The sequence below is a fragment of the Rhinoraja longicauda genome, chromosome 6, assembly GCF_053455715.1.
Source record: "Rhinoraja longicauda isolate Sanriku21f chromosome 6, sRhiLon1.1, whole genome shotgun sequence".
NCBI lineage: Eukaryota > Metazoa > Chordata > Chondrichthyes > Rajiformes > Arhynchobatidae > Rhinoraja > Rhinoraja longicauda.
Genome location: NC_135958.1, coordinates 275,244 through 303,206, shown reverse-complemented (window position 1 = coordinate 303,206; position 27,963 = coordinate 275,244). Strand labels below are relative to the sequence as shown.

At 42.0% G+C, this 27,963-nt stretch overlaps 1 protein-coding gene across 2 annotated transcripts in view; it reads left to right on the top strand.

The window, feature by feature from the left end:
- psme3ip1 (proteasome activator subunit 3 interacting protein 1) overlaps nt 1–27,963 on the top strand; it is a 74,608-nt gene that overhangs the window by 5,454 nt on the left and 41,191 nt on the right. For both annotated transcript variants that reach the window (XM_078400295.1, XM_078400294.1), the window contains exon 2: nt 9,115–9,253. In XM_078400295.1, coding sequence (XP_078256421.1) covers nt 9,130–9,253 — 124 coding nt within the window. In that variant the 5' untranslated portion in view covers nt 9,115–9,129. The remainder of the gene's footprint in view (nt 1–9,114; nt 9,254–27,963) is intronic.

Here is a 27,963-nt window from a genome sequence, read left to right as displayed (position 1 = left end):
GTCATCTTCTGTTGCTCTTTAAAAGAGTCCCAATCCTCTGGCTTCCCGCTCATCTTTGCTATGTTATACTTCTTCTCTTTTATTTTTATACTGTCCTTGACTTCCCTTGTCTGCCACGGTCGCCTCTTACTCCCCCTAGAATCTTTCTTCCTCTTTGGAATGAACTGATCCTGCACCTTCTGCATTATTCCCAGAAATACCTGCCATTGTTGTTCCGCTGTCTTCCCTCTTTCCTGTCAACTCTGGCCAGCTCCTCCCCCATGCCTCCATAGTCCCCCTTGCTCAACTGCAACACTGACACTTCCGATTTTCCCTTCTCCCTCTCAAATTGTAGATTAAAACATCATATTATGATCACTACCTCCTAATAGCTCTTTAACCTTGAGTTCCCTGATCAAATCCAGTTCATTACACAACTTTTTCTTATTTTATTTCAAATTTCTAACATCTGCAATGTTTTTTGCATTTTTTTACTTCTTCACTTTATATCCTTTACTTATTGACCCTTGTACCATTAAAATTAGTTTATTTCTGTATGATCCTTCATAATTTTAAATTACTTGCATCCTTTCAAAACCTCCACACTCCCGATGAAAACAATCCCTGCTTCTTGTATCTACTCCATGTAACTGAAGTCTCGTGCCTGGAATGTTTACATTTGCTGAAGATGGCACTAGCATGGACATGGACGCATTGGGCAAAGGGTCTGTATGTGAGCCGTATGACTCAATAACTCGGAATGCTTTGATTAGTTCTGTCATTCATTAAAAAACCTAAACATCCATAAACATCTGGAGGTTTATGAACAATACTATCTTTTTGAATGTTTCAAAACATTTTTAAATGGAAATAAAATGAAGAAACAACATAATAATGTGAACCTTTGCCTAAATCCCAGTGGCAGATTGGTGACAAGTTGGTGAATTGGTTCCGGATGGGAAATGCTATGGAATTTGCCACAAATGGCTGGAAGGTGTTTTGGCATTTTCATGTTTGCATGTGTATAAATCCCTAATTTTCTGTGATTTACATGGGGAATCTGAATTTCAGAGTTGCATGCAGAACTGCCTGCATTTTCCTGCAATATTTTCATATTATGGTACTGTTACCTGTGAAGATGTGTCAGATATATTTGCAAACACCGTATCTTAGTTTGAAACAATGTTGTTAAAAGTTCATTTAAAAACTAACAAGGTGATGGTATTGAGTGAATGAGAAGTCTTTGGGATGATAAGTGATAGGAGCAGAATTAGGCCATTCGGCCCATTAAGTCTATTCCACCATTCACTGATTGATCTGATTTATCTCTCCCTCCTAACCCCATTCTCCTGCCTTCTCCCCATAACCTCTGACACCTTATGACCTGCTGCTTCTGGTAGGAAGTGGTTGGTCCATTCAAATCATGACATTCATTGCTGTTGGATGGTCGTACCTGGGGAAGCAGTAATAATAGCAGCTATGCTCATTGCTGTTGGATGGTCTTACCTGGGGAAGCAGTAATAATAGCAGCTATGTTCATTGCTGTGGATGGTCTTACCTGGGGAAACAGTAATAATAGCAGCTATGCTCATTGCTGTTGGATGGTCGTACCTGGGAAGCAGTAATAATAGCAGCTATGTTCATTGCTTTGGGAGGTCTTCCAACTTTGAGCAGAAACTGGATGATGACAGGTTTAACAGCTGCTTTCGCAGATACCTCACTTCCATTTCATTTCAAGTCAAAATATCAGAGGGCATTCATTGGTTGCCCACGAAATAATCGCCCCTGAAGGATGTCAACGTTATCACAAATGGAGAGGAAATTGTTGGTCGACCAGAAATTCATATGGACGAATTGCTGGATCACATATGTACGATACCATACCATACCATACTGAAGAAGGGTCTCGACCCGAAACGTCACCCATTCCTTCTCTCCTGAGATGCTGCCTGACCTGCTGAGTTACTCCAGCATTTTGTGAATAAATACCATACCATACCATACGATAGAACTTTATTTATTCCAGGATGGAAATTGATCTGCCAACAGTCATAAAAACACAAAATACATGAAACATGAAATTAAAGTGAATGTGGTGCAAGTGAAGCTAGTTACAGAAGAGGGAAAGGTGGAGCTAACACAATGATTAGTATGTCATGTTTTTGTCCTACTAAAAATGTTTTGAAATTCTGGCTGGTCAGATCACCAAGTTGTTGTGGTAGTATCTGGTTTGCCCATTAGGTGGAGCTCGGTCAATGTCTTTTCTGGTCCTGCTACATGAAGCATCTTTTCAAACAGCTGAACACCACCAATGTAATTTATACGCTGCAGCTGCAGCCTCCATAGAACGAGCATGCGATGATTTTTATTAGTTGTTGATTTTATTTAACTTTTGTTTCTGTTTTGACACTGCAATAACCAACGTGATCCTTGTATTCTTTTACCTGTGGCAAACAATCAAACGTATTTACACCTGACAACAGTTGATTCATACTTTAACGTTTTTGGCATTTCAATACATTTATTTTGATTTTTCTCTGTCTTTTTAGCATTGCACAAAATTAAGGGTAGCAACAAAAACAGGACCAGAATTCCTGCAATTTTGCCAGCTATTGTGACAAACGTATCTGCTTGTGATGGTATTTCGACAAGAGCACAGTGTGTTCTTGAAGGTCACAGAGAATAAATTGTTTGTGGTTCCAACCTGGTCCAGGCAGATCTAGCTGGGGAACCAAAGGGTTGCTTCACTCCTCCACGTGAGTTTCTGGTCAATGGTGACCTCCAGAATATTGATGGTGCGGGTTTTGACGATGGCAAAACCATTGAATGTCAAGGGTAGATGATTAGATACCCTCTTTTTGGAGATGGTCATGGTTGGGAACGCCTTTGCGCCACTCCTTATCCCAGGTTTGAATGCCGTCTATGTCTTGCTACAAGCTGAGGAGTTGGGAAAGGAAGTGAATATTGTCTACTCATCAACAAATATATCCACTGTATAAGACTCCAATCTTGATGTGGTTTCCTTTGATAAGTATCGACCAGTTCACGAGGGTTACAATAGCATATTTAGTTAAATACTGGTCTCTAGCTAGGATAGTTGCTATTTCCTCAACTCTGGAGTCTAACTCTTAAGTTCATATTTGAATCAAGCCTGTAATAAGATATGGAACTGAGTGGTCCTAGTAAAACCCCAATCTCTGCATGAGTGAGTAAGTTATTGGTGAGTCAGTGCTCATTAGTAGCATTGTGACAACAGCTTCATCACTTTGCTGAAGATTGAAATCAGACTGATTGGACAGTAATTAGCCAGATTGCATTTGTTCAGCTTTGTGTGAATGGAATATACCTGGGCAATTTTCCACATTATTGGGAAAATGCCAATGCTGTAACTGCACTGAGTTTTTTTGGCTCGAGGATCAATTAGCTCTGGAGGACAGGTTTACAGTACTACAGCTGGGATGTTGTCTGGTCTCTTATCTTTGCTTATGGTGATGAACAGCCTAGATGAACTAATTTTAAAGTCCTTTGGGCTTCAACTTGTATGCGGCATGGCACTTTTTACTTTCCAGCCCACTGAGTCTATGAGTAATCACTCGCCCATTCGCAGTCATTCTACGTTATCCCACTTTCTCATTCATTCCTTTTACAAAGACCAATTTACAGAGACCAATTAACCCACAAACCTTTGGGATGTGGGTGAAAACCGGAACACCTGGAGGAAACAAATGTGGTTGTATGAAAATGGTACAAACCCCACATAGACAGCACCAAAGATCAGGATCAAATCTGGCTCTCCGGTGCTGTGAGGCAGCAGCGCTACCAGCAGCACCACTGTGCTGCACTTCCCCAGCTGCACCACTGTGCTACACTTCTCCAGCTGCACCACTCTGCTGCCACTTCTCCAGCTGCACCACTGTGCTGCCACCTCCAGCTGCACCACTGTGCTGCACTTCTCCAGCTGCACCACTGTGCTGCACTTCTCCAGCTGCACCACTGTGCTGCACTTCTCCAGCTGCACCACTGTGCTGCACTTCTCCAGCTGCACCACTGTGCTGCACTTCTCCAGCTGCACCACTGTGCTGCACTTCTCCAGCTGCACCACTGTGCTGCACTTCTCCAGCTGCACCACTGTGCTGCACTTCTCCAGCTGCACCACTGTGCTGCACTTCTCCAGCTGCACCACTGTGCTGCACTTCTCCAGCTGCACCACTGTGCTGCTACTTCTCCAGCTGCACCACTGTGCTGCACTTCTCCAGCTGCACCACTGTGCTGCACTTCTCCAGCTGCATCATTGTGCTGCACTTCTCCAGCTGCACCACTGTGCTGCTACTTCTCCAGCTGCACCACTGTGCTGCTACTTCTGAACATTTTGGGTACCATTGGCTCATTCATACATGGGGTAGAAATGTTGTGTCTCGTGAAATTAACTTTATATTTTACACGTACAACTATTGAATTGAAAAAAATATTTAATCTATTTTCAATGTCATTATTTTACTCACTAATTTATGTAAATTTCTGATAGGAGTGGAGTTTAATCCCCCAATCTGATGCCCAAAGCAGTCATCTTCTATTCAGAGAACAGGATATTTATTCTCTCATCATTCAAACCTTCTCCTTTATTACCCCAACATGAATTTGAGAGGACCTTCTCGGCTCCCAGCAACAATTATGTAATTTTAATTATTGTTTGCCATCTTGCTTACTAAGTGGCAGACATTTTGGATTAATGGATGCTTAGTCTCCAACAGATGTTAGCAGGACTCCCACTTACATATGTTTCAAGTCACCCCCTGGCCCTCTCTTTGCCTTCTCTGTCAAGCCATCATTGTGAACAGTAATCTCAGCCTCGTAGCATAAAGGATTTGTTAACATGAATGACCAGAGGTCCACCAAAGGTAGTAAGTGGATGAATGTAAGCATTATATTGCAGCTGGTAGTATATTTGACAAATGTAAGTGAATTGAACAGCAGCTATGATGCTAAAACTGCTTAAGAAAGTGAAAAATTGTAGAAAATGGCCAAATGAGGTATATTGGTGAACTTAGCCATTGTGCTGTCACTTACATCATGCCTTGCATCCTCAACCAGTCAAGCCATACAATACCATTCACAGCATATTCTGAGTTAGAGTGGATGGTTCATTCTGTTGGGGAGCAGAGTTATTTTGGTTATGGCATAGTAGAAAGCAATGCCTTGTTTATGGATGATTACTGCAGTCATTAAATGTGGCAGCAAACAGCTTCTTGATTCCTAAGGTTTCATGTCACTATGTCTCCAGGCTCAGTATAATTCTCAATGTTTCACTCAAATAATAATGGATTAAAAGAGACGCTTGATAGACAAAACAAAAGTTATGTAATACGAAAATTCCTTATGATAGTCATAATCATAATAATCACAATCGTAATTTATTAGCCAAGTATGTTTTGCAACATACAAGGAATTTGGTTTGCCATACAGTCATACCAAAAAAGCAACAAGACACACAACTACATAAAAATTTGACATAAACATCCACCACAGCGGCTCCTCCATTCTCCACTGTGATGGAAGGCAATAAAGTCTTATCTTCTTTTCTCCCGCGCGCGAGGGAGTCGAACCACCCACAGTCGATTGAAGATTGAAGCTCCCGCAGCAGACAATCGAAGCTCCCGTGATCGGGGCGGTCGAAACTCCCAAAGCCAGTCGCTAACCAGGGACCGCGAGCTCCACGATGTTAATGTCTGTAGGCTCCCGCGCGGTTGGAGCTCCGAGGTCCCAGTAAGAGGCCGCCAGCTCCACGATGTTAGGCCGCAGTGCAGAAGGAGATACCACACGGAAAAAAGTCGCATCTCCGTCAAGGAAAGAGATAAAAAGAGTTTCCCCCAACCCCCACGTAACACAAAACTAAAGATAAACTAAAACATACATTTTACAACAAATTAAAAACACAAAGGGAAAAGACAAGACAGACCGTTGGCGAGGCAGCCCCCTTTTAAATGCTTGAGTGAAGTTAATATGAGAAAATATGTACTTTGTTTTTGTGTCCCCTGAAATTTGAAATGTAACCAGTCGTATAAATGGAAATATTAGGGTATTTCAGCTTTCAAGTCTTCAAAATGGCAAGCAAGATAAAATGATCCCCTTTTTTGATATCTATGACAAAGTGGACATTGATAAAAATAATTGATTTTCTTTATTGTTTTGATCTCTATTGAGACCCTAGTTTTAATTTTGCCGAAATGTCAGCTTGTACAACATTAACCTTCATTAAGCTTTTAAATTTGTTTCAACTTTCAGCAGAAATTTCCCAGTGGTACTTTCCTCTGATAATGATAACGCATTTGCATGTCAGTCTCCTGCTGTGCTTTATTTCTGTTTTGCTTTGGTGCTGAAATATGCCCTCAATATATGAGAGCTACACACAGTAGGCTGCTTTTTTTCCCCCATCTTTCCTCTATTTTTTCTCCACATCCCTCCACGGAGATAGATTTTTTTAGCATGCCTCTCTAATTTTGTTAATTAGTGCTTGATACCTATGCAAGACAGGATCCCGCCCCCCCCCGCCAATTTGCTTTAATTGTGAAGGCTAATCCCCAATCAGTAAATATTTAATTGATTTGGAGCAAGGTCAGGAATGTTTGCCTTCCCAAATTATTGACTATTCTAGCATGTTTACAATGGCCTACATGTACTTTAAAGGTATTCTGAAGAGTTTCACAATCAACAAATAAAGTGTTGTTCAAATGCAGTCACTGTTGTAATGGAGGAATAATCATAAATAACCATAAATAATACTCCAGCATTTTATGTCTACCTTCAATCCTTAACCAACCTGTCCTCCCGGTGGCTGAGCACTTCAACTCCCCCTCCCATTCCCAATCTGACCTTTTTGTCCCGGGCCTCCTCCATTGTCATAGTGAGGCCCAGCGCAAATTGGAGGAACAGCATCTCATATTTCGCTTGGGCAGTTTACACCCCAGTGGTATGAACATTGGCTTCTCTAACTTCAGATAGATCCTCCGTCCCTCTCTTTCCCCTCCCCCTTCCCTGTTCTCCCACTAGTCTTCCTGTCTCCTACTACATCCTATCTTTGTCCCGCCCCCTCCTGACATCAGTCTGAAGAAGTGTCTCGACCTGAAAAGGTCACCCATTCCTTCTCTCCAGAGATGCTGCCTGACCCGCTGAGTTACTCCGTCATTTTGTGTCTACCTTCGATTTAAACCAGCATCTGCAGTTTTCTTTCCTACACACCATAACTAATTTGTTCAATGTAAGATTTTCCGAATAATGATAAAGAACCAGAAAATCATCTTCTCCATTAAGTTTGGTTGATGGGCAAGGTTTCTTATTCCTCTCCAGCTGAGCAAAATGTATCATCCCAGTGGTAGATGCCCCAATATAAATGGGAATGAGGGGTTTTCATTTTTTTCTTGTTAAATAGCAAAAGGAGGTTTACATTCTGTACATATAAACTTTTGTTTATGACTAAAATGTCTGATGCAGGATAACTAGATCTGTATGCAATCTCTGTTTCACACCTTACCCTTAATAATAATAATAATATATTCCTTCGTCCCACACCGGGGACATTTACATCCATATCTCTAGACTCCCTCTCCCCTAACTCTCAGCCTGAGGGTCTCGACCTGAAACGTCACCCACTCCTTCTCTCCAGAGATGGTGCCTGACCCGCTGAGTTACTCCAGTATTTTGTGTATTCGGTGCAAACCAGCATGTGCACTAAATAAGATTAACCACAAATATTCAATTCTCATTAAGAAGGAAATGGAATAAAATTAAATGCAGTGTAATGGTTACTTATTTATCAAAGAACTATTATTGTTACAAAATAATTGAACATCTGAGGATGTGCGATCACGTTACGAAGTTGTTGATTTTGATAATAAATTTTATTTTGTACATGGTAGATAGGCACAAAATGCTGGAGTAACTCAGCGGGAAAGGCAGCATCTCTGGAGAGAAGGAATGGGTGACATTCGAGTTGAGACCCTTCCTCATTTTTTATATAAGGCCTTTAAAATAGTCATCGCAAGGGCCTTCACACCAGCATCATCAAACACAAAGGAACAATCTTAAAACGTGTGCAAAGATTCTCAAAAACTTGAACAGCATGAGGAAACAAGAGAGGTGGCAACGTTTAGAGGGGACATTTTGGAGCTTGATGCCAGTTAGTTAAAGCTATACCTGCCATTAAGACAGTGAGGAAAATTGCTCAAGAGCCTAGATGTGTATTTAAAAGCATACTGCACGATTTATGTATATATTTCTGCCTTTTATCACACTTGTGATGAGAGTCAATGCATAAAAAGTGGAGAAATTGGGAATTTATAAAGTTGATATCTTTCCTTCATCAAATGACAGCTACTGCCTGATTTACTTTTACAAATTCATACTTTAGTCTCCATTTCCCAGTGAATTGAATGGTCCATTCATTGTTTAATGATGAATGAAAAGAGCCTCATTACTGATGCAGCTTACCCAAGAGAATATGCTTGTTCCAAGGGTGATTTATTTTCTCTTTGTTTTATGATTTATGATATTTAAGATTGAATAAAAGAAAACTGAAGTCAGTTGACAATGGTGCTCATTATTTCCGTCTTGCTCGTCTTTGGTTTTAACTATCTCTACATATTTATTTAATTCCCCATTGCTTCAAGCCAGTTTCTGTAGTATACTTCATTGCATGTTCCCGATGCATTGCTAAATTGTCATTATAAATAATATGGCTGTTTCAAAGTACAAGTAGTCGTCAGTGGTAATGTTGGCTTGCGATTACACATTTGAACATTACATCTGAATTAGAAGACTAAAGAAATCATTTGCTAAGATATTGGTAGAAATGGGCGGGGAAGAGTTCATGTGCACAAGAGTTTGGGAAAATGATCTAGTTCTAGAGCTTGTGATTGAAAATGTAGTCTGGATGCTCTCAGCCTTGGAGTTTCCAGTTTTGAATTCTGTATTAGGAAATTAAATCTGTGGGTTTGGGAACTTCTAACTTCTATCACAATGTATGTCAATTTTTTGATCATGTCACCTTTAGTTCTTTTAAGCACACCCCATTGGCAGATTGAGGTTGGACAGTCAAGTGAACAGCACAGATGAATGTCAAATTATTTACTTGTTTTGCAGTGACTTCATTGAAGAATGGAAAGTGGGACTGAAGGGAGCCTCATTAAGAAACGGTTTGTGACTGAGGCTGAATTAGATGAAAAGCGCAAAATAAGACAGGAGGAATGGGAAAAGGTTCGAAAGGCCGATGATCCAGAAGGTACAATACTATGTTCTAAGCCATTCTGGTGCACTGCATCTTGTGGGGAAAATAATAAGGAAAGGTTTTGCACCTTTTTAATGGGGATAGGAATTTCCATGTTTTCCTTCTAAATTTAACATCTCATGAGTTTGTAGAGTTTTACATTGAGGTATAATTGTTCATCAAATTTTTACTGTTTATGCGTTGTTTATCCACTTTGCTTATTTGAATTCCATGCTGCATTATCAGAAGAAAATATTTGCTGCAATTATTGTTGAATCTGAAACCAAGTGTCAAGGTATAAAGTTACAAATTTGAAAAGAACAGATGAAAAAATGGATTATATCCTATTCACAAATGAATGAATATGATAAACAATATGTGATTCTGCGTGCTATTCCTGTATTATAAAATTGTAAATGTTACTCTGATGGCAACTTTATGTGACCTGAGAGGAAGAGAATATCATTCTTGTTATCCCCCTCCTGGAGGAGGGCACCAGCAGCAGTGTTATCTTCATTACTGCAGTCACAGAGTTATACAGTGTGGAAACTTGCCCACACCGACCAACATGCCCCATCTGCATTTGGCACTATCCCTTTAAACCTGCCCTATCCATGTTCCTGTCTAAATGTTTCTTAAATAAATTAAGGTTGCGACAGTAAATGTGATTTGGGGTAGAACATTAATCCAGTTGCATTAAGGATTATTGATTTTCTTATCTCTCCAAAGAAGGTGTATAATCTGCTGAATACTTCAGGCAGTTTCTCTCTTTCATCCAACACTTCTGTTTATGCCATTATTTGTGTACTACTTGTTCCTTTGACCTTTATAACCTTTAAACAGCAAGGTACATGTAAATCTTCATGCAAACTAGAGTCGCTGCATTGTTGGAATTAACCTCCCACTCTGTTTGGATGGCCTGAATTCAGCACGAGAAATCAGACCAAAGTGTGCTGATATTGAAAGCTACACTGTACAAATTATAAAACCTATCACAGGAGGCAATCAATGCAATTGTTTTCCCCGGGAAAGTTGTTGCTGGGATATTTTGATGTAAATTGCAGAAATTATGATATTAAAGGTGATAATAACAGGCAATTTTTCGCCTTTGGCCTTGAAATTTTCATTTTACAAGCATGGAGTTTATAGCTACAGAAGTTAATGTTGGAGATTCTACTCTCTTTATTACAACTTTCTTTTAAACCAAATTTATTTGTCAATCTGGCCAGTTCTTTTTCCCAACATCTTAACTTGCATTTCTTTGGTGTAATTTGTTTTCTTATTTTTAAACTTGGTTTAGACGCTGCCGATCAGGTGAGGATTCTTTACATGTTCTTTTATTTTGAATGGTTTCACTGTTTCTTCTGCTGCTCATACAGTGCATTCAGAAAGTATTCAGATCCCTTCACCTTTTCCACATTTTGCTACATTACAGCCTTATTTTAAAATGGATTAAGTTATTATTTTTAATCATCAATCTACACAAAATACCCCATAATAAAAAAGCGAAAACAGGTGTTTAGAAATATTTGAAAAAGTAACTATAAAGAAATAACTGAAATATCACATTTACTTAAGTATTCAGACCTTTTGCTATTTCACTCAAAATTAAGCTTATGTTCATCCTGTTTCCATTGATTATCCTTGAGATGTTTCTACAACTTGGTTGGAGTCCACCAGTGGTAAATTAAATTGATTGGACATGATTTGGAAAGGCACACACCTGTTTGTATAAGGTCCCTCAATTGACTGCATGTTAGAGCAAAAACCAAGCCATGAAGGTGAAGGAATTGTCCATAGACTCCGAGACAGGATGGTATCGAGACACAGATCTGGGGAAGGGTATAAAACAATTTCTACAGCTTGCAGGTCACGAAGAGCACAGTGGCCTCCGTCATTCTTAAATGGAAGAACTTTGGAACCGTCGAGTTCGCGTTCCCGGTCCATGCGGAGTCCAGTGGCCGAAGCAAACAAAAAGGACAGATCTGGCTCTGCGTTCCTCATCTCCACAGAACCACCAGGACTCTCCATAGAACTGGCCGCCCGACCAAACTGAGCAATCGGGGGAGAAGGGCCTTAGTCATGGAGGTGACCAAGGACCCGATGGTCACTCTGACAGAGCTCCAGAGTTCCTCTATGGAGATGGAAGAACCTTCCAGAAGGACAATCAGGCCTTTATGGTAGAGAGGCCAGACGGATGCCATTCCTCAGTAAAATACACATGACAGCCCACTTGGAGTTTCCATAAGGCACCTAAAGGACTCTCAGACCATGAGAAACAAGATTCTCTGGTCTGATGAAACCAAGATTGAACTCTTTGGCCTGAATGCCAAGCGGCACCGCTCATCACTTGGCCAATACCATACCTACGGTGAAGCATGGTGGTGGCAGCATCATGCTGTGGGGATGTTTTTCAGCAGCAGGAACTGGGAGACAAGTCAGGATCGAGGGAAAGATGAACGGAGCAAGAGAGATCCTTGATGAAAACCTGCTCTAGAGCGTTCTGGACCTCAGACTGGGGCAGAGGTTCACCCTCCAACAGGACAACGACCCTAAGCACACAGCCAAGACAACGCAGGAGGGGCTTCGTGACAAGCCTGTGAATGTCCTTGAGTGGCCCAGCCAGAGCCCGGACTTGAACCCGATCAAACATCTCTGGAGGGACCTGAAAATAGCTGTGCATCGATGTTTCCTATCCAACCTGACAGAGCTTGAGAGGATCTGCAGAGAAGAATGGAAGAAATTACCCAAATACAGGTGTGCCAAGCTTGTAGCGTCATACCCAAGAAGACTTGAGGCTGTAATCGCTGCCAAAGGTGCCTCAACAAAGTACTGAGTAAAGGGTCTGAATACTTATGTAAATGTGATATTTCAGTTATTTATTTTTAATTACTTTCAGTAATATATATCAGTTATTTCAGTTATTTCTTTTAAATTAATTTCTAAAGACCTGTTTTAGTTTTTTTATTATGGGGTATTGTGTGTAGATTGATGATAAAAATTTTTTTTTAATCCATTTTAAAATAAGGCTGTAACGTAACAAAATGTGGAAAAAGTGAAGGGGTCTGAATACTTTCTGAATGCACTGTAGATCTCAGTGCTTTTTGAGGGCACCATGCTGGAACAGAATCTAGGTTATTGCAAATATGTCCGATACAGAATAGTGAAAGGCTTGGATAGAATGGATGTGGAGAGGATGTTTCCACTAGTGGGAGAGTCTAGGTCTAGAGGTCATAGCCTCGGAATTAAAGGACGTTCTTTTAGGGAGGAGGTGAGGAGAAATCTCTTTAGTCAGAGGGTGGTGAATCTGTACAATTCTTTGCCACAGACGGCTGTGGAGGCCATCAGTGGATATTTTAAAGGCAGAGATGGATAGATTCTTGATTAGTACAGGTGTCAGAGGTTATGGGGAGAAGGCAGGAGAAAGGAGTTAGGAGGGAGAAGTAGATCAGCCATGATTGAATGACGGAGTAGACTTGATGGGCCAATTGGCCTAATTCTATTCCTATTCCTTATGAACTTATGACCTAATGCCAAGAAAATGTTGTGCTCAATAAGGCCAATGTGTTTGGAATATACATTACATTGAACCTTCTTAGCAGAAGGTAAATAATGTTTGCAATATTTATTCCAAACTAATTATTTTATAATTGGCTTTAATATAAAGTGTTATCTTTGTAATTTTATAAACCTTGGTAATTAGCCTAATCTCTCCCTGAAAGAGAACAAATTGATATTTTTAATATTCTCTGCCATAATCAGTTGAATTGTAGTTATGGGTGTAAATAATTGCAAGTTAAATTGAAAGAAGTCGCAGTCATTAACATGACAAAACAAATTGCATTGTAGTGACTTTAAATTAGGTATTCTTCGTCTTTTCTGCTTGGCAGCAGAAAAATAATTTCAGGAATAAAAAAACATCGTGACCACGTTTGATTTCAAAGTGATCCAAATACTAGTCTTAGTGCTACTAGAATTTGAAAGAATGTGCCAGCATCTACAGTGGTTTTTTTCATGAAATTCTTTTTGTGCTGCAGCATGCAACATTGAGACAGCAGATTTTAATATTAGCCATTTGCCTTTCTGGAAATGTGGGCTAGCTTGGCTGAGTAATTGGAATGCCACTCAAAGCTTGCTTGCTTAATGAAGCTGTAAAAAACGACTGCATTTAATTGACACAAAAAACACGGGTCACAATGTTTTCACAGGATTGACCTGATTGTTTGGGGGAGTAACTATCGGTTCTAGGTTTGAATGAGTACTTTATATTTAAAAAACATGTCTTTTTATTATTGATGTCAGATAAAGAATTGGGATTTTGTTGTTCATTGCAGTAATAGTTATCACACGCTGAGAGGAACCTTTTATCCTAATCATTGGGAAAGATCATATCGATCCACATAGATCAGAATAGATCATTAACACACTTGATCTCTTTCTTTTTCCTCATGATTTAGATTTAAATTTGTAACATTTCTGGAGTTTGTAGAGTAGGTTGGCCTGTTACAAAATGGGGAGATTTTGTTTAACTCTTTCACGATTAGATTGCATTTACAATATTTTTACAATAATTTTTACTGCAGAATTAAATTATTAGTGTAATCATCTTAAATCAAAAGCTAAAATAATTTTAAAACGATGATTTTTAAAAGCTAAAAGGAGGAATTACTTTAGCCAGAGGGTGGTGAATCTGTGGAACTCATTGCCACAGGCACCTGTGGAAGCCAATTAATTGGGTATTTTTAAAGTGGAGACTGATAGGTACTTGATTTGTAAAATTTGTCAAAGGTTACAAGGAGAAGGCAGGAGAACGGGGTTTAGAGGGGAAAAATTAATCAGCTATGATGGAATGGCAGAGCAGACACCATGGGCCGAATGGCCTAATTCTGCTCCTTTGCCTGTTGTGTTCTATTAATATTCCTGCGAGGAATCTTTCAGGTTAAATTAACATCAAACGAATGACTACGTTCCAATTTTGTTTACTTGCATTAGTACTTCAAATGGTTTTTAAAAAATACCTTTTGATTTTGAGTCAAAACAACTTAATAAATGTTTTCAAGAACTTATTAATATACTGCTTGTTTCCTGACCCCTCATTGACCTTCTAAATAAGCAATGTAATCCAGGTGGATTACTAAAATGATTATTTCACTTTTTAATCAAATTTAAATGTTTTACAGAGCAAGCCTTACAGTGGCATGCATGCGCAACCTGATATTATGTTCAATGTGGCAGGACATCACTGTGCTTCAGACTGCATGCTGCTTTGACAATACTTGGTTTGATTCACGTTTCTCTTCGTAGTTGTTCCATTTGGTGCATTACAGTCTATTTGCAAGTTGGCTGTCTATTTTGCTGTGCCACATTTGATCTGTTTTTAATTTGCAGTAAAACAAGTGGGGCAGACCAGTGAGCTGTATTTTATTCATCATCTTCAGATCTAACATTCTAAACATACTGAACCTCGCAAGAAAATATTAAGGTAGTTGCCTAAAGCTGGCGATTATCAAAGTGCAGTTGAAAGGGACAATGTTTTCCAATAATCTTGCCAAATAAATTATGTGGATGAGAAGTAAAAGGGTATGTAGTGTAGATCTAAGGGAAACTTTGGGGCATACAGTGGGAGAATGAGCAGATACTTGTTACTACCTGCAAGAGAATGGACAGTTAAGGAACCGTGTGCATGTGATCCCATTCAATAGACAATAGGTGCAGGAGGAGGCCCTTTGGCCCTTCGAGCCAGCACCACCATTCAATGTGATCATGGCTGATCATTCCCAATCAGTACCCCGTTCCTGCCTTCTATCTAGCTCTTTCTTGAAAGCACTCAGAGAATTGGCCTCCACTGCCTTCTGAGGCAGAGAATTCCACAGATTTACAACTCTCTGACTGAAAAGGTTTTTCCTCATCTCCGTTCTAAATGGCCTCCCCCTTATTCTTAAACTGTGGCCCCTGGTTCTGGACTCCCCCAACATTGGGAACATGTTTCCTGCCTCTAATGTGTCCAACCCCTTAATAATCCTATATGTTTCAATAACATCCCATTTCATCCTTCTAAATTCCAGTGTATACAAGCCTAATCGATCCAGTCTTTCAACATACGACAGTCCCGCCATTCCGGGAATTAACCTAGTAAACCTACGCTGCACGCCCTCAATAGCAAGAATATCCTTCCTCAAATTTGGAGACCAAATCAGTGCCTTCTGCGAGTGTGGGGACCCAACACAGACAGTGGAGCACATAGTCACCAGTTGCCCCAAATACCGGCCACCGAATGGTGAACGAGGTCTGATTGACCTGGACGATGACACATTGGCCTGGCTCGCCTCAACGGAGCTGCAGGTCTAAAAGACATACGACAGAAGAAGGAGAAGACCAAAACTGTACACAGTACTCCAGGTGCGGTCTCACTAGGGCCCTGTACAACTGCAGAAGGACCTCTTTGCTCCTATACTCAACTCCTCTTGTTACGAAGGCCAACATTCCATTGGCTTTCTTCACTGCCTGCTGTACCTGCATGCTTCAGCTGAAAATAAATAGAGGTATTTTCCTGGGGTTCATCTTTAATATGAAATCTTAAATTAGTGACTGAAACAAGTTTCATACTGTCTATTTGCAATGTTATATCTAAAAGCTGTGTCAATATAAACCCCATGAACCTTTTGTGTATATCAGTATGTCTGAGAACCGTGCTCTAAAAAGAATATTGTAACTCATTCTAATCTTCTCATTTCAAATGTGCACGAGTACACATCAACAGGAAAGTTAGCCTCTTTTAAACACAGAAAGCAGTTATAAGCCGTTGACCAAAATGGGTTAAAAGGACCATTTGGAAGCTACACAGTCATGATTAGCATCACATAATTGGTTGGGTCTGGTATAAATAGACAATAGACAATAGACAATAGGTGCAGGAGTAGGCCATTCAGCCCTTCGAGCCAGCACCGCCATTCAATGCGATCATGGCTGATCACTCTCAATCAGTACCCCGTTCCTGCCTTCTCCCCATACCCCCTCACTCCGCTATCCTTAAGAGCTCTATCCAGCTCTCTCTTGAAAGCATCCAACGAACTGGCCTCCACTGCCTTCTGAGGCAGAGAATTCCACACCTTCACCACTCTCTGACTGAAAAAGTTCTTCCTCATCTCCGTTCTAAATGGCCTACCCCTTATTCTTAAACTGTGGCCCCTTGTTCTGGACTCCCCCAACATTGGGAACATGTTTCCTGCCTCTAATGTGTCCAATCCCCTAATTATCTTATATGTTTCAATAAGATCCCCCCTCATCCTTCTAAATTCCAGTGTATACAAGCCTAATTGCTCCAGCCTTTCAACATACGACAGCCCACAGCTAACAGGGAAGTGTTAGGTTGAAGCAGAATTTATGGTGCTATACACAGGCTTATAATGAGTGGATAAGAAATGGGGACCAGATTTGCCGTAAAACACATGGTTGTTTTGCTTAAAGAGTCGCAAATAGCAAGAATACAGCTGACAGGGTAGATTCTCAGTTAATTTTGAAGCCTGTGTTACACAGTTGACAACATTTGTCTTAGGAGTTCGTTTAATTTTTTTTAAACTTTCATTCAAAATCTTTACTACTAATAATTTGTACTTTTGGTAATAAATCACAGGTTGTGGCGGGAACGCGAAGGGGTCCAGCCAAAAACTAATCGGACACGAGTTGCGTGCACTAGATGTGTTTATTCTCTCCAATACAGCTCCCTACTCCCCTTCAAGTCACGGGTGTTGCCCGGCCTTAAATACCAACTCGGGTACCGACCCCCTGGCTAGGGTCTCCCACACCCTGAGCCGATGGTTCGTTCTGCCCTTGGGTTGCCACCAGGTGTCATCACAAGGTTTTAATTTAATGGATTTATTGTGGTACTGTGTAATTATTATAATACAAGCCCATGAAAATAGGTATAAAACGGTCAGAACTGGTTACTCACCATGAGGCACTACATACACATACAGAGGAGATCCAGTTTACTAAGTGTTTTAAAAATGACAGTTGCGTAAAATAAAAGGAAATAAAGTTGAATAAAATATATTTTTTCAATGTTACCATTCTTCATTTATTCTTTTAAGAGTCACATTCAGTTTATTTTTTATAACTTAAATGCATGTATGGCAGACGAGGAGTAGTTGTCATGTGATTCACACCCACCCATGACATTGATCATAACTCGTTTGTGATGGTATCGATCAGCCAACTTAGATATTAATAGCATTGGATATTACATACCATTATTCCTAATTTATAATATGTTCAAAACAAAATACAACCATATCATCTTTCGATTTAGTCACAGCGATGCAGATGTGATACTGGAATGCAGACTTATAAAATACAAATAGATCAATGCCAATAGCTTTATCAAGCCAGCATCATAGATATTGGTAGATTGCAGCATTCTATGTTAAAGAAATCAGTCTTTGGATGACTTGAGCAAAACAAATTACAATATACCACCATCTTTGACCAACAATGGTTGAATTTGTGCACAACTGTTGTGAAAAGAACTGTTAATACTTTTTTAAAGCCCGTTTTAGGTCTTCTCCAGAACTCTAGCTATGGTATGATCCATAATGAGTCTTTGTTCTCCTTTGTACATCTCTCAAGTTTTCAGTAGGTATGTTGATGAGGTAAAGCTATTTTTCAGTAGGTATGTTGATGAGGTAAAGCTATTTTGAATGGAGAAGCAGTAACAACTAATGATGAGTATTCTGGAGAAAACATAGTAAGCATCGCAGAAGATGCATTAAATTGCAAAATTCTTTTAACAATTTAAATGCATGGACATAACCACACCAAATGGGTTTTAATGTACATAAATGTGTGTTCATCCACTTAGGCCTAACAGGGTTGGAACAGAGTACCTGCTAAATGACAAAAAGCTGAAAGTATTACATGTCCAAAGATATTTGGGCATCCATATAGATAACATAGATTAAAAAATCTTCAGAAAACGGGGCTTCCCCTCCCCCATTATAGATGAGGCTCTCGCTAGGGTCTCTTCTACATCCCGCAGCTCCACTCTTGCTCCCCCTCCCCCCACTCGCAACAAGGACAGAATCCCCCTCGTTCTCACCTTCCACCCCACCAGCCAGCGGATCCAACATATCATCCACCAACATTTCCGTCACCTACAACGGGACCCCACCACTGGCCATATTTTCCCATCCCCTCCCCTCTCTGTGTTCCGCAGAGACCGTTCCCTCCGTAACTCCCTGGTCCACTCGTCCCTTCCTACCCAAACCACCCCAACCCCTGGCACTTTCCCCTGGAACCGCACGAGATGCAACACCTGTCCCTTTACCTCCCCCCTCAACTCCATCCAAGGACCCAAACAGTCTTTCCAGGTGAGACAAAGGTTCACCTGCACCTCCTCCAACCTCATCTATTGTATCCGCTGCTCTAGATGCCAATTTATTTACATCGGCGAAACCAAGCGCAGGCTCGCCGATCGCTTCGCTGAACACCTGCGCTCGGTCCGCATTAACAAAACTGATCTCCCGGTGGCCGAGCACTTTAACTCCCCCTCCCATTCCCAGTCTGACCTTTCTGTCATGGGCCTCCTCCAGTGCCATAGTGAGGCCCACCGGAAATTGGAGGAGCAGCACCTCATATTTCGCCTGGGCAGTTTGCAGCCCAGTGGTATGAACATCGACTTCTCCAACTTTAGATAGTTCCTCTGTCCCTCTCTTCCCCTCCTCCTTCCCAGATCTCCCTCTATCTTCCTGTCTCCACCTATATCCTTCCTTTGTCCCGCCCCCCTGACATCAGTCTGAAGAAGGGTCTCGACCCGAAACGTCACCCATTCCTTCTCTCCCGAGATGCTGCCTGACCTGCTGAGTTACTCCAGCATTTTGTGAATAAATAGATAACATTATGCCTTGGATAAGTGCAGAAAATGATCCAGAAGGTCATGGATATGCATCCATCCATATTTAAAGGACTGAAGAACCAGCAGGTATCTACTCTGCCTTGCTTACTTTAGTTTATTATTGTCACGTGTACTGGGGGATAGTGAAAAGCTATTTTTTGTGTGCTATCCAGTCAAAGAAAAGACTATACAATCAAGCTGTGCACAGATACAAAATTTAGTGTAAGATATAAATAAATGAAAGTTATTGAACTAAGACCATACTTGCAATATTTTACGTTTTTTCTGACCACCCACATTTGGAAGGGATATACTGTAGGTCTTGGTCTGAATGCCCTATAGATTTATCAGAATGATATCCAAACTCCAAGGTTTGCCCTGAGACAACAGTCAAGGGTGTTTAATTGTAAAATATACTGAAATGGAACAATTAAATTTGTACGTAGAGCAGCATAACAGGTATGTAAACACAGTACTCAACAGATATCAGAATTAAATCAAAATCAATAAATTAAAGAAAACAATATTAGTCCAAAACAAAACAAGATTCTGAAGTCCCACTGGGATAGTTTGGAATTTAATTGGTATTTGTAGTGTTCAGTAATCTGGTGGCTGTTGGGAAGAGACTGTTCCTGAACCAGGAGATCACTTATTTTACAGACTCCTGTACCACCGTCCTTATTTCAGGAATGAAATGGGAGCATAGCCAGCATCATGTGGGTCCTTTGGCTGTCCCAAAGTATTACAGAAGCAGGTTATTATCCTAGGAATTTAGATAAGTTTAGGATTATGTGACAGGTTTCCGTGATTAAAGGAGAACTGATACTATTTCCACTGATGGAGAAATTCAAGACTTCGAGACATTGGCTAAAAATTAGAGCTGGGTAATGCTGGATTGAAAAAAGCAGAGCTTGTGGAGGAACTCTGGCTTGAGTGGCTAATGATTTACTCCTACTATGTGAGATCTGGGTTATAACCACAGCTGCTACATCTGACATCAGCTTGGCTTCAGAACCGGCAATGAATGGATTTCAAATACCTATGCATAACTTTTAGTTAATTTAATATCCACTTTGAAGGCCAGATACCGTTCTCACAGAATGATGAGCAATAAATCCCAGGATACCTTTTAATATAAATTGAATTTGTCTTGTTCACTGTAAATCATTGGTTTTGATGCATCCTTTACATCTATCTATTGTTATATTACTAAAAATCTCATCGTGTTTGTTCCGTCTGTTTGTTCCTGTTATTTCCGTGTCCGTTCCTGTATGCGCTTATCCACAAAACAACGGTACATGACCCGCACAATTTTAGGCCCACCTTACCCACCGTTGTCCTGGGGACACATTCATCAAAGTTTCATTCAAATTGCTCTTATATTTTTCAAGTTAGAGAGGTTTTAGTTTAAAAAATCACCTTATTAAACCGATTGCTTGCCATGTTCAGCGTGTGATGTGACAATGGGACCCGCCCGACTGACGACCAATGAGGCCACGATGGGTGGGGTGGGGGGGGAGGGGAAGGGGGGGGGAATGGAGTGGGTCAGTGGGGGAGGGGAGGGGGAGATGGAGAGGGGAGGGTGCTAGACCAATGCAGGGGAGGCTTTGGGTTCTCGGCTCCCTCTGGCTGCAGCGCTGGTGTCATGGGGCCGAGGTGAGGGCCTCCCTCTCCCCTCCCCTGTCCCCCCTCTCCCCTCCCCTGTCCCCCCTCTCCCCTCCCCTGTCCCCCCTCTCCCCTCCCCTGTCCCCCCTCTCCCCTCCCCTGTCCCCCCTCTCCCCTCCCCTGTCCCCCCTCTCCCCTCCCCTGTCCTCCCTCTCCCCTCCCCTGTCCCCCCTCTCCCCTCCCCTGTCCCCCCTCTCCCCTCCCCTGTCCCCCCTCTCCCCTCCCCTGTCCCCCCTCTCCCCTCCCCTGTCCCCCCTCTCCCCTCCCCTGTCCCCCCTCTCCCCTCCCCTGTCCCCCCTCTCCCCTCCCCTGTCCTCCCTCTCCCCTCCCCTGTCCCCCCTCTCCCCTCCCCTGTCCCCCCTCGCCTGCCCACAGCCCCCGGGGGACACTCCCTGCCCGGCAATGGGCTTTGTCAGTTGGAGAGGGTAGCCGGGCCCGCAAGATCGTCAGTTGGGGGAGGGTTGCCCCAGGAGAGGCCCCCAACCAGTCCACCTCCGTCTAGTATATTATACTACTAAAACTCTCATCTTGTATATTTGTGGGTTTGTGGATAGATTTGTTCCCAAAATACAGCCAAAACAGTACGCGCTAACGCAACTATTTTATGCCCACCCTACTCACCATTCCCCTGCGGTCTCAATTTTTGTTACATTTAAAAAATAATGAACTTAATAAACTTTAATAAATGTGATTCTTGCCCCCTGCCGGGAGGACCAGCGCCCGTCCTGACATGCCCGTGCCTGATGTTCCTCCTGTGGTGTAGCGCGGCGCGGCGGCAAGGGGTCAAACAAGATGGCTGTCGCCGCCGAGCTGCTGCTGCAGGAGACGTTTCCACCCAACAGCTGGCTGCCCGGGACTGAGGTGAGTGGCTCCCTCTCCCTGTTCTCTCCCCCCTCGCCCACCCGTCGGCCTCTCCCCGACCGGGAACGGGCCCACGGATCGTCAGTAGGGGGAGGGTTGCCGCGCCCGCAGGAGAGGCTTGCACCCAGTGGGGACTACCACGCCCGCAGGAGAGACTTGCACCCAACGGGGACCACCACGCCCGCAGGAGAGGCTTGCACCCAACGGGGACCACCACGCCCGCAGGAGAGACTTGCACCCAGCGGTGGCTGCCGCGCCCGCAGGAGAGACTTGGAACCAAAGTGTCCACGCCGGGCTAGTGATATATAAATCCCCGATGTTACACAAAGAATGTGCACTGATATTCAGCAGACCAGTCCGTTTTGCTCATACATAGGCATTGTAAGATTTTTTTTGAGCAACATATGTTCAGGTTCACAAATAGATTAAAATTCTGGAAGTTGGTCTCAGCAGCATAGCACTAAATTTTAAGTCCAATTCTCCAGTTTTGGCAGTAGCCTTCCAAAAGCAGTATTTTCAGTGCTCTCCTCACAATGTATTAATTCTATTGCTATGACAACCCAAGAGGGTCAAACGTTGGGCTGAAAATCTCGAGATGCTGTGGCACAAAGAGAAAGATAACCTTTGATAACCGTTCTTTTTGAAAAGTTGCAGAAATAAATGGCTAGATTTTAAAACGAACGTCTTATCAAGAATAATTAATTAAAAGCAGGAAATACTTGTGCCAAAAAATGATGAATAAGTATTCACCATGATATTGAATGTTTCTCTCCTGAATTCACCGATCCTCCTGTTTATGTGCTATACAGAAAGGGCCAGAGCAGACTTTATCTGCTAAGGAGACTCAGGTCCTTTGGAGTGCAGAGGGCACTCCTAAGGACCTTCTACAACACGGTGGTTGCATCGGCCATTTTCCATGGAGTGGTCTGCTGGAGCAGCAGCATCTCAGCGGCGGAAGGGAAGAGACTCGACAAGCTGGTCAGGAAGGCCAGGGTTGCCCCCTCGACTCAGTGCAGGTGGTGGGAGAGAGGAGGATGATGGCAAAACTAACATCGCTGCTGGACAACGACTCCCACCCCATGCAGGATACTGTCACTGCACTGAGTAGCTCCTTCAGTGACAGACTCCTTCACCCCAAGTGTGTGAAGGAGAGATCTAGGAGGTCCTTCCTTCCCGCTGCTGTGAGACTGCACAACCAGCACTGCTCCCAGCAGACGAGTCAACAGTAACAGCTAAGAACACACAGAAAACTGATGACAATTTATGTATCTTTTATTTATAATGAATGATCTCTTGCTCTCCACTTTGCTGCTGTAACACTAAATTTCCCCGGTGTGGGACGAATAAAGGAATATATATATATATATATATATATATATATATCAGTGTTTTGCAAGCCTGTAAGTCCTCATCATCACATGGCAATATATTAAAACAGTGGAACCAAGCCAATTTGTTACCGCATTATTCCTCTTTACTAAAAGCTCACCGGGATTTCAATAATTAGATTCTTGAGGGTAAGGAGGATGTTTATTCAAATTTACTTGTGCTACAGGGTTATTTATAGCACAGTTTCCAGTAAATTGGGTTGAGCATTTGGACATAACCTGTACATAAAAATTGCAATGTCCTCCCACAACACTAATAACTATCTTTTCAACATTTAATAAGGTTTTACATGCATTATGCAGCTGTTAAATGTAAACAAGACGTGACTGACCAAAGAATAATCAGAGGCACAGTTGCATACAATATTGGAATAGCTTAATGGTCCTATTTTTACTGATTAGTTCATTGAGATTGGGCAAACTAAATTCTTTCATGATTAATCTACACTAAACAAAACACGTAGAAGGGTCTGTTTCTACGCTGTAACTCTAAACTAAACTAAGATGAGATCAAAATGCATAAAATCACAGCACTGGAGTCCCAGATTCAATTCAAACTATGGATGCTGACTGTGTGTAGGATGGAACTGCAGGTGCCGGTCTACACCAAAGATAGACACAAAATGCTGGAGTAACTCAGTGGGTCAGGCAGCATCTCTGGATAGAAGGAATGGATGATGTATCTGGTTGAGACCCTTCTTCAGACCTGTGTGAAGTTTGCACACACTCCATGTGCGTGGGTTTCCTCCGGGTGCTCTGGTTTCCTACCACACCCCAAAAATGTACAGGTTTGTTGGTTAATTGGCCTTTAAACTGTGAGTAGGATGAGAAAATCGGATAACATAAAACTATCAATGGTCAGCATAGACTCGGCGGGCCAAATGGCCTGTTCCATGCTGTATTTCTAAACTAAACATTCTCCCTTGGCATGATAAAATAATTCTTCAAACAGCTTGTTTTCTTTGTGACAGTATGTCCTTGGGTAACCATGTTGTGCACAATGTCTTATCCAACCCCTTGGGGACATGATCTATTATCAAACCTGTCCTCTAATGTTTCAATAGCGCGTTGAGGCACCGAGTTTATGTCCGTGGATAAAGGTCTATTTGCAAGATAGCACATCCGGTCTTTGCATGTTACGCCTTTAAGCTCATGATACAAACAGTTGCGTTTTGTGTTATAGACACAAAATGCTGGAGTAACTCAGCAGGTCAGGCAGTATCTCTGGAGAAAAGGAATAGTGATGTTTCTGGTCGAGACCCTTCTTCAGATATGTTATGTTCTTTGAGAGGCAGGCACACCACATCACATTGTTGCCCAATCTATTTATTTGAAGCTGGATTTGATCTGAGAAATTATGGAAAGTTTGATGCAGTATAAATCAAACTGAGGGTCATTGTCAAAGTGAGCTCTTCAACTAAATTGTGATATGCGTGTGGGTCTCAATGTATTAGAGTGACGACACAAGGAACTGCTGATGGTAGTTTACAAAAAAAGGCACACAGTGTTGGAGTAACTCAGCAGGTCAGGCAATATCTCTAGAACATGGAAAACTACTGCAAATTATTTATTTACATTGCATCACTCCATTATCCGAAGAAAAGTCCTGATCTGAAATGTCATTTATCCATGTTCTCCACAGATGCTGCCTGACCCGCTGAGTTACTCCAGCACTCCGTGTAACGTCACCTATCCATGTTCTCCACCTATGCTGCCTGACCCACTGAGTTACTCCAGCACTTTGTGAAACTTCACCTATCCATGTTTTCCACAGATGCTGCCTGACCCACTGAGTTACTCCAGCACTCTGTGAAACTTCACCTATCCATGTTTTCCACAGATGCTGCCTGACCCACTGAGTTACTCCAGCACTTTGTGAAACTTCACCTATCCATGTTTTCCACAGATGCTGCCTGACCCACTGAGTTACTCCAGCACTTTGTGTCCATTTTCTTGTAAAAAAAAATCTGCATTTCCTTGTTTCTCCATTATACCCATACTCTTCTTGCCCTTTTATAGTTTTTGATGTTTAATTTACATTTCAGACACACAAGCTTATTTTGGCTCCTTGCTGAATTTTGCAAAGCCCTGGGTAATAGCACCATTTTTTTCTTCCTCTAAAGAAAAGTAAGTTCATTAAAATTTTAGATGTAGGTCTACCAAATATGAATATTTGTATTAATAATTCTGTTTCCCATGGTAAATACACCTTTAGCTTGATAAGTAAATCACCAATTGGTGAAATAATGGCTGAAATAAACAATATTAAAAGGGGCAAAGATTATTTATTATTTTCTTGATGTACAGTTATTTTATGCATGTACGGTTATTTTCTTCATGTACGGTTATTTTCTTCATGTACGGTTATTTTCTTCATGTACGGTTATTTTCTTCATGTACGGTTATTTTCATGTACGGTTATTTTCTTGATGTATGCTTATTTTATGCATTGGAAAGGCCACCCATGTTTGATAATTAGTAAAAAATTGTATTAATTGATTCACAAATTCATTGATATGAATGGAGTCCCTGAACAGGTTCTGAAATCAAGCCCCAATCAACTGGCCATCTTCAGCCTCCCACTTCAAAGGTTCACTGTCCCCATCTGCCTCAAGGAAAGAAACCTCCATCATTCCCATGCTGCAGCATATTTACTTTTAGGTATTTGTGAAGAATCGGCACGTTGATGAGAATTCTCTCAAACGTCTACAGTTATGCTTTCGAAGGTATTCTGACAGGATATGTCTCAGCCTGGCAGGGCAACTGCTCTGCTCTTAACTGACTGACCAGCAGTCTGAAGAAGGGGCTCGACCCAAAAAGACACCTATTCCTTTTCTTCAGATTCGCTGAGTTACTCCAGCTTTTTGTGTCTATTTTCAGTTTAAACCAGCATCTGCAGTTCCTTCCTATACAGAGAATGGTGAACACAGCCCAGTCCATCACAGACTCTTCACTTCCATCCATCCAGTCCCTGTGTCCATCACAGACTCTTCACTTCCATCCATCCAGTCCATGTTACAGTGCGTTGCATCAGGAAGACTATGAGGTATTGCTAAGGATGCCTGCAAGCCTGGCCATTCCCTTTTTTTTGTTCTATCTTCTGGAAAAAGGTATGGGAATTTAAAAGCTTGGCTTAAGAACAGCTTCTTTGCCATTGTTGTCAGACTCCTGGATCAATCACCTCTTTCACACCCCATTCGCCCAACTGCTGTCTTATACACTTAATTCCTAAGGAAGACACAAAATGCTGGAGGAACTCAGCAGGACAGGCAGCATCTCTGGAGAGAAGGAATGGGTGACGTTTTGGGTCGAGACCCTTCTTCAGACTGAAGATGCTGAGTTATTCCAGCTTTTTGTGTCTATATTTGGTTTAAAACAGCATCTGCAGTTCCTTCCCACACTTAACTCCTACCTCATTCGAATATTCTGTTATTGTACTTTAATAATTTTGAGCCATACTGCTGTTTTGCACTCAACAATCTATCCATTGTTGCATTTATCACTCTTGCATGTATACTGTTTACTCTGTGAGTTTCGTGTGAATAAGGAATTTCTTTGCACCCTGGTGTTTATGACAATAAACTAATCTGAATCAGAACACTGAAGTTGCTGCAGCAGGGCCCTGACAACCTTTAATTTCCAGGCTGTGGTTAAGTTGAAAATGCAGCTTTTGATGGGCTGTTGTTGCTCAAGGCAATATTATCAATGTGCACAAGGCAGTCATTTGACCTGTGCACATCAACAGATGATGTGCAGTCTGGCATGGTGACAAACTGCTCACTCAGTCAGGAGTTGGGAGGATAGGTTTGCTAAACATTGCCAAGCAATGAGGCAACATTTGTTAATAAAGTGGTCGGTAGACATCAGGTTGGACAGTCTGGCCCAGTGTCCTAAAACTGTCGTTGATTACGTAGCCCTCCTCTGTCACAGGATCGCATTAAAATATGCATCTGGATTTGGAGAAAATAGCATGTTCCATGTTTATAGTACAGAGCCCACATCTCAGCTTAGAGTCATAGAGTGATACAGCGTGGAAACAGGCCCTTTGGCCCAACTTGCTCACCGGCCAACATGTCCCAGCTACACTAGTCCCACCTGCCAGCATTTGGTCCATTTCCCTCCAAACCTGTCCTATCCTTGTGCTTGTCTAACTGCTTCTTAAATGTTGGGATAGTCCCTGCCTCAACTACCTCCTCTGGCAGCTTGTTTCATACATCTACTACCCTTTGTGTGAGAAAGTTACCCCTCAGATTCCTATTAAATCTTTTCCCCATCAGCTTAAACCTATTTCCTCTGGTGTATCTACCCGATCTGTTCCTTTCATGAAACACTTGTTTCAAATAGAGAAATATCTTGTTACCTTTCTTAATGAAGTGGATGTTCCGAATGTGCTCCTGTAAAAACAAACACTTCCCATCTATCCGTAATATCACATGTAAGGCTAGGCTAAGGCTCCCTCAGTCATGGCTGACCATGGGTGATGCATCCTGATTGTTGGCTGCTTGCTCCAAGCCTCGGCTAGAGCAGCGTGGATGTGTGGTGGGATGCAAGCCTGGGCGATGTCATATGAAGGACACGCTGTTGCCCGTGCAGCACGTCCCCCCTCTCCACATCGCTGATCGATCCAAAGGAACAGCAGAGCCGTTACAGTTTGGCACCAGCGCTGTTGCAGGAGCTGCCAGAACGAGGTTGGAGACAACGACCAACTGCCTTAGGGACTCCGACTCTGGATTTTCTTGAGGTTTACTCCTGGAGCCTTTTCCACGACTGGAAGGCCACAAGGCAGTGGAGGTTTTAGATCAGTTTTCCCTCTCCTAGATGCACTGCCTTCCCAGGCTGACGAGCCTCATCTGCCCGAGACTCGTGGGGGTGGGAGCGTCTACTTTCCCATCTATAGCACCTGCCCACTGCAGCCTTCATCC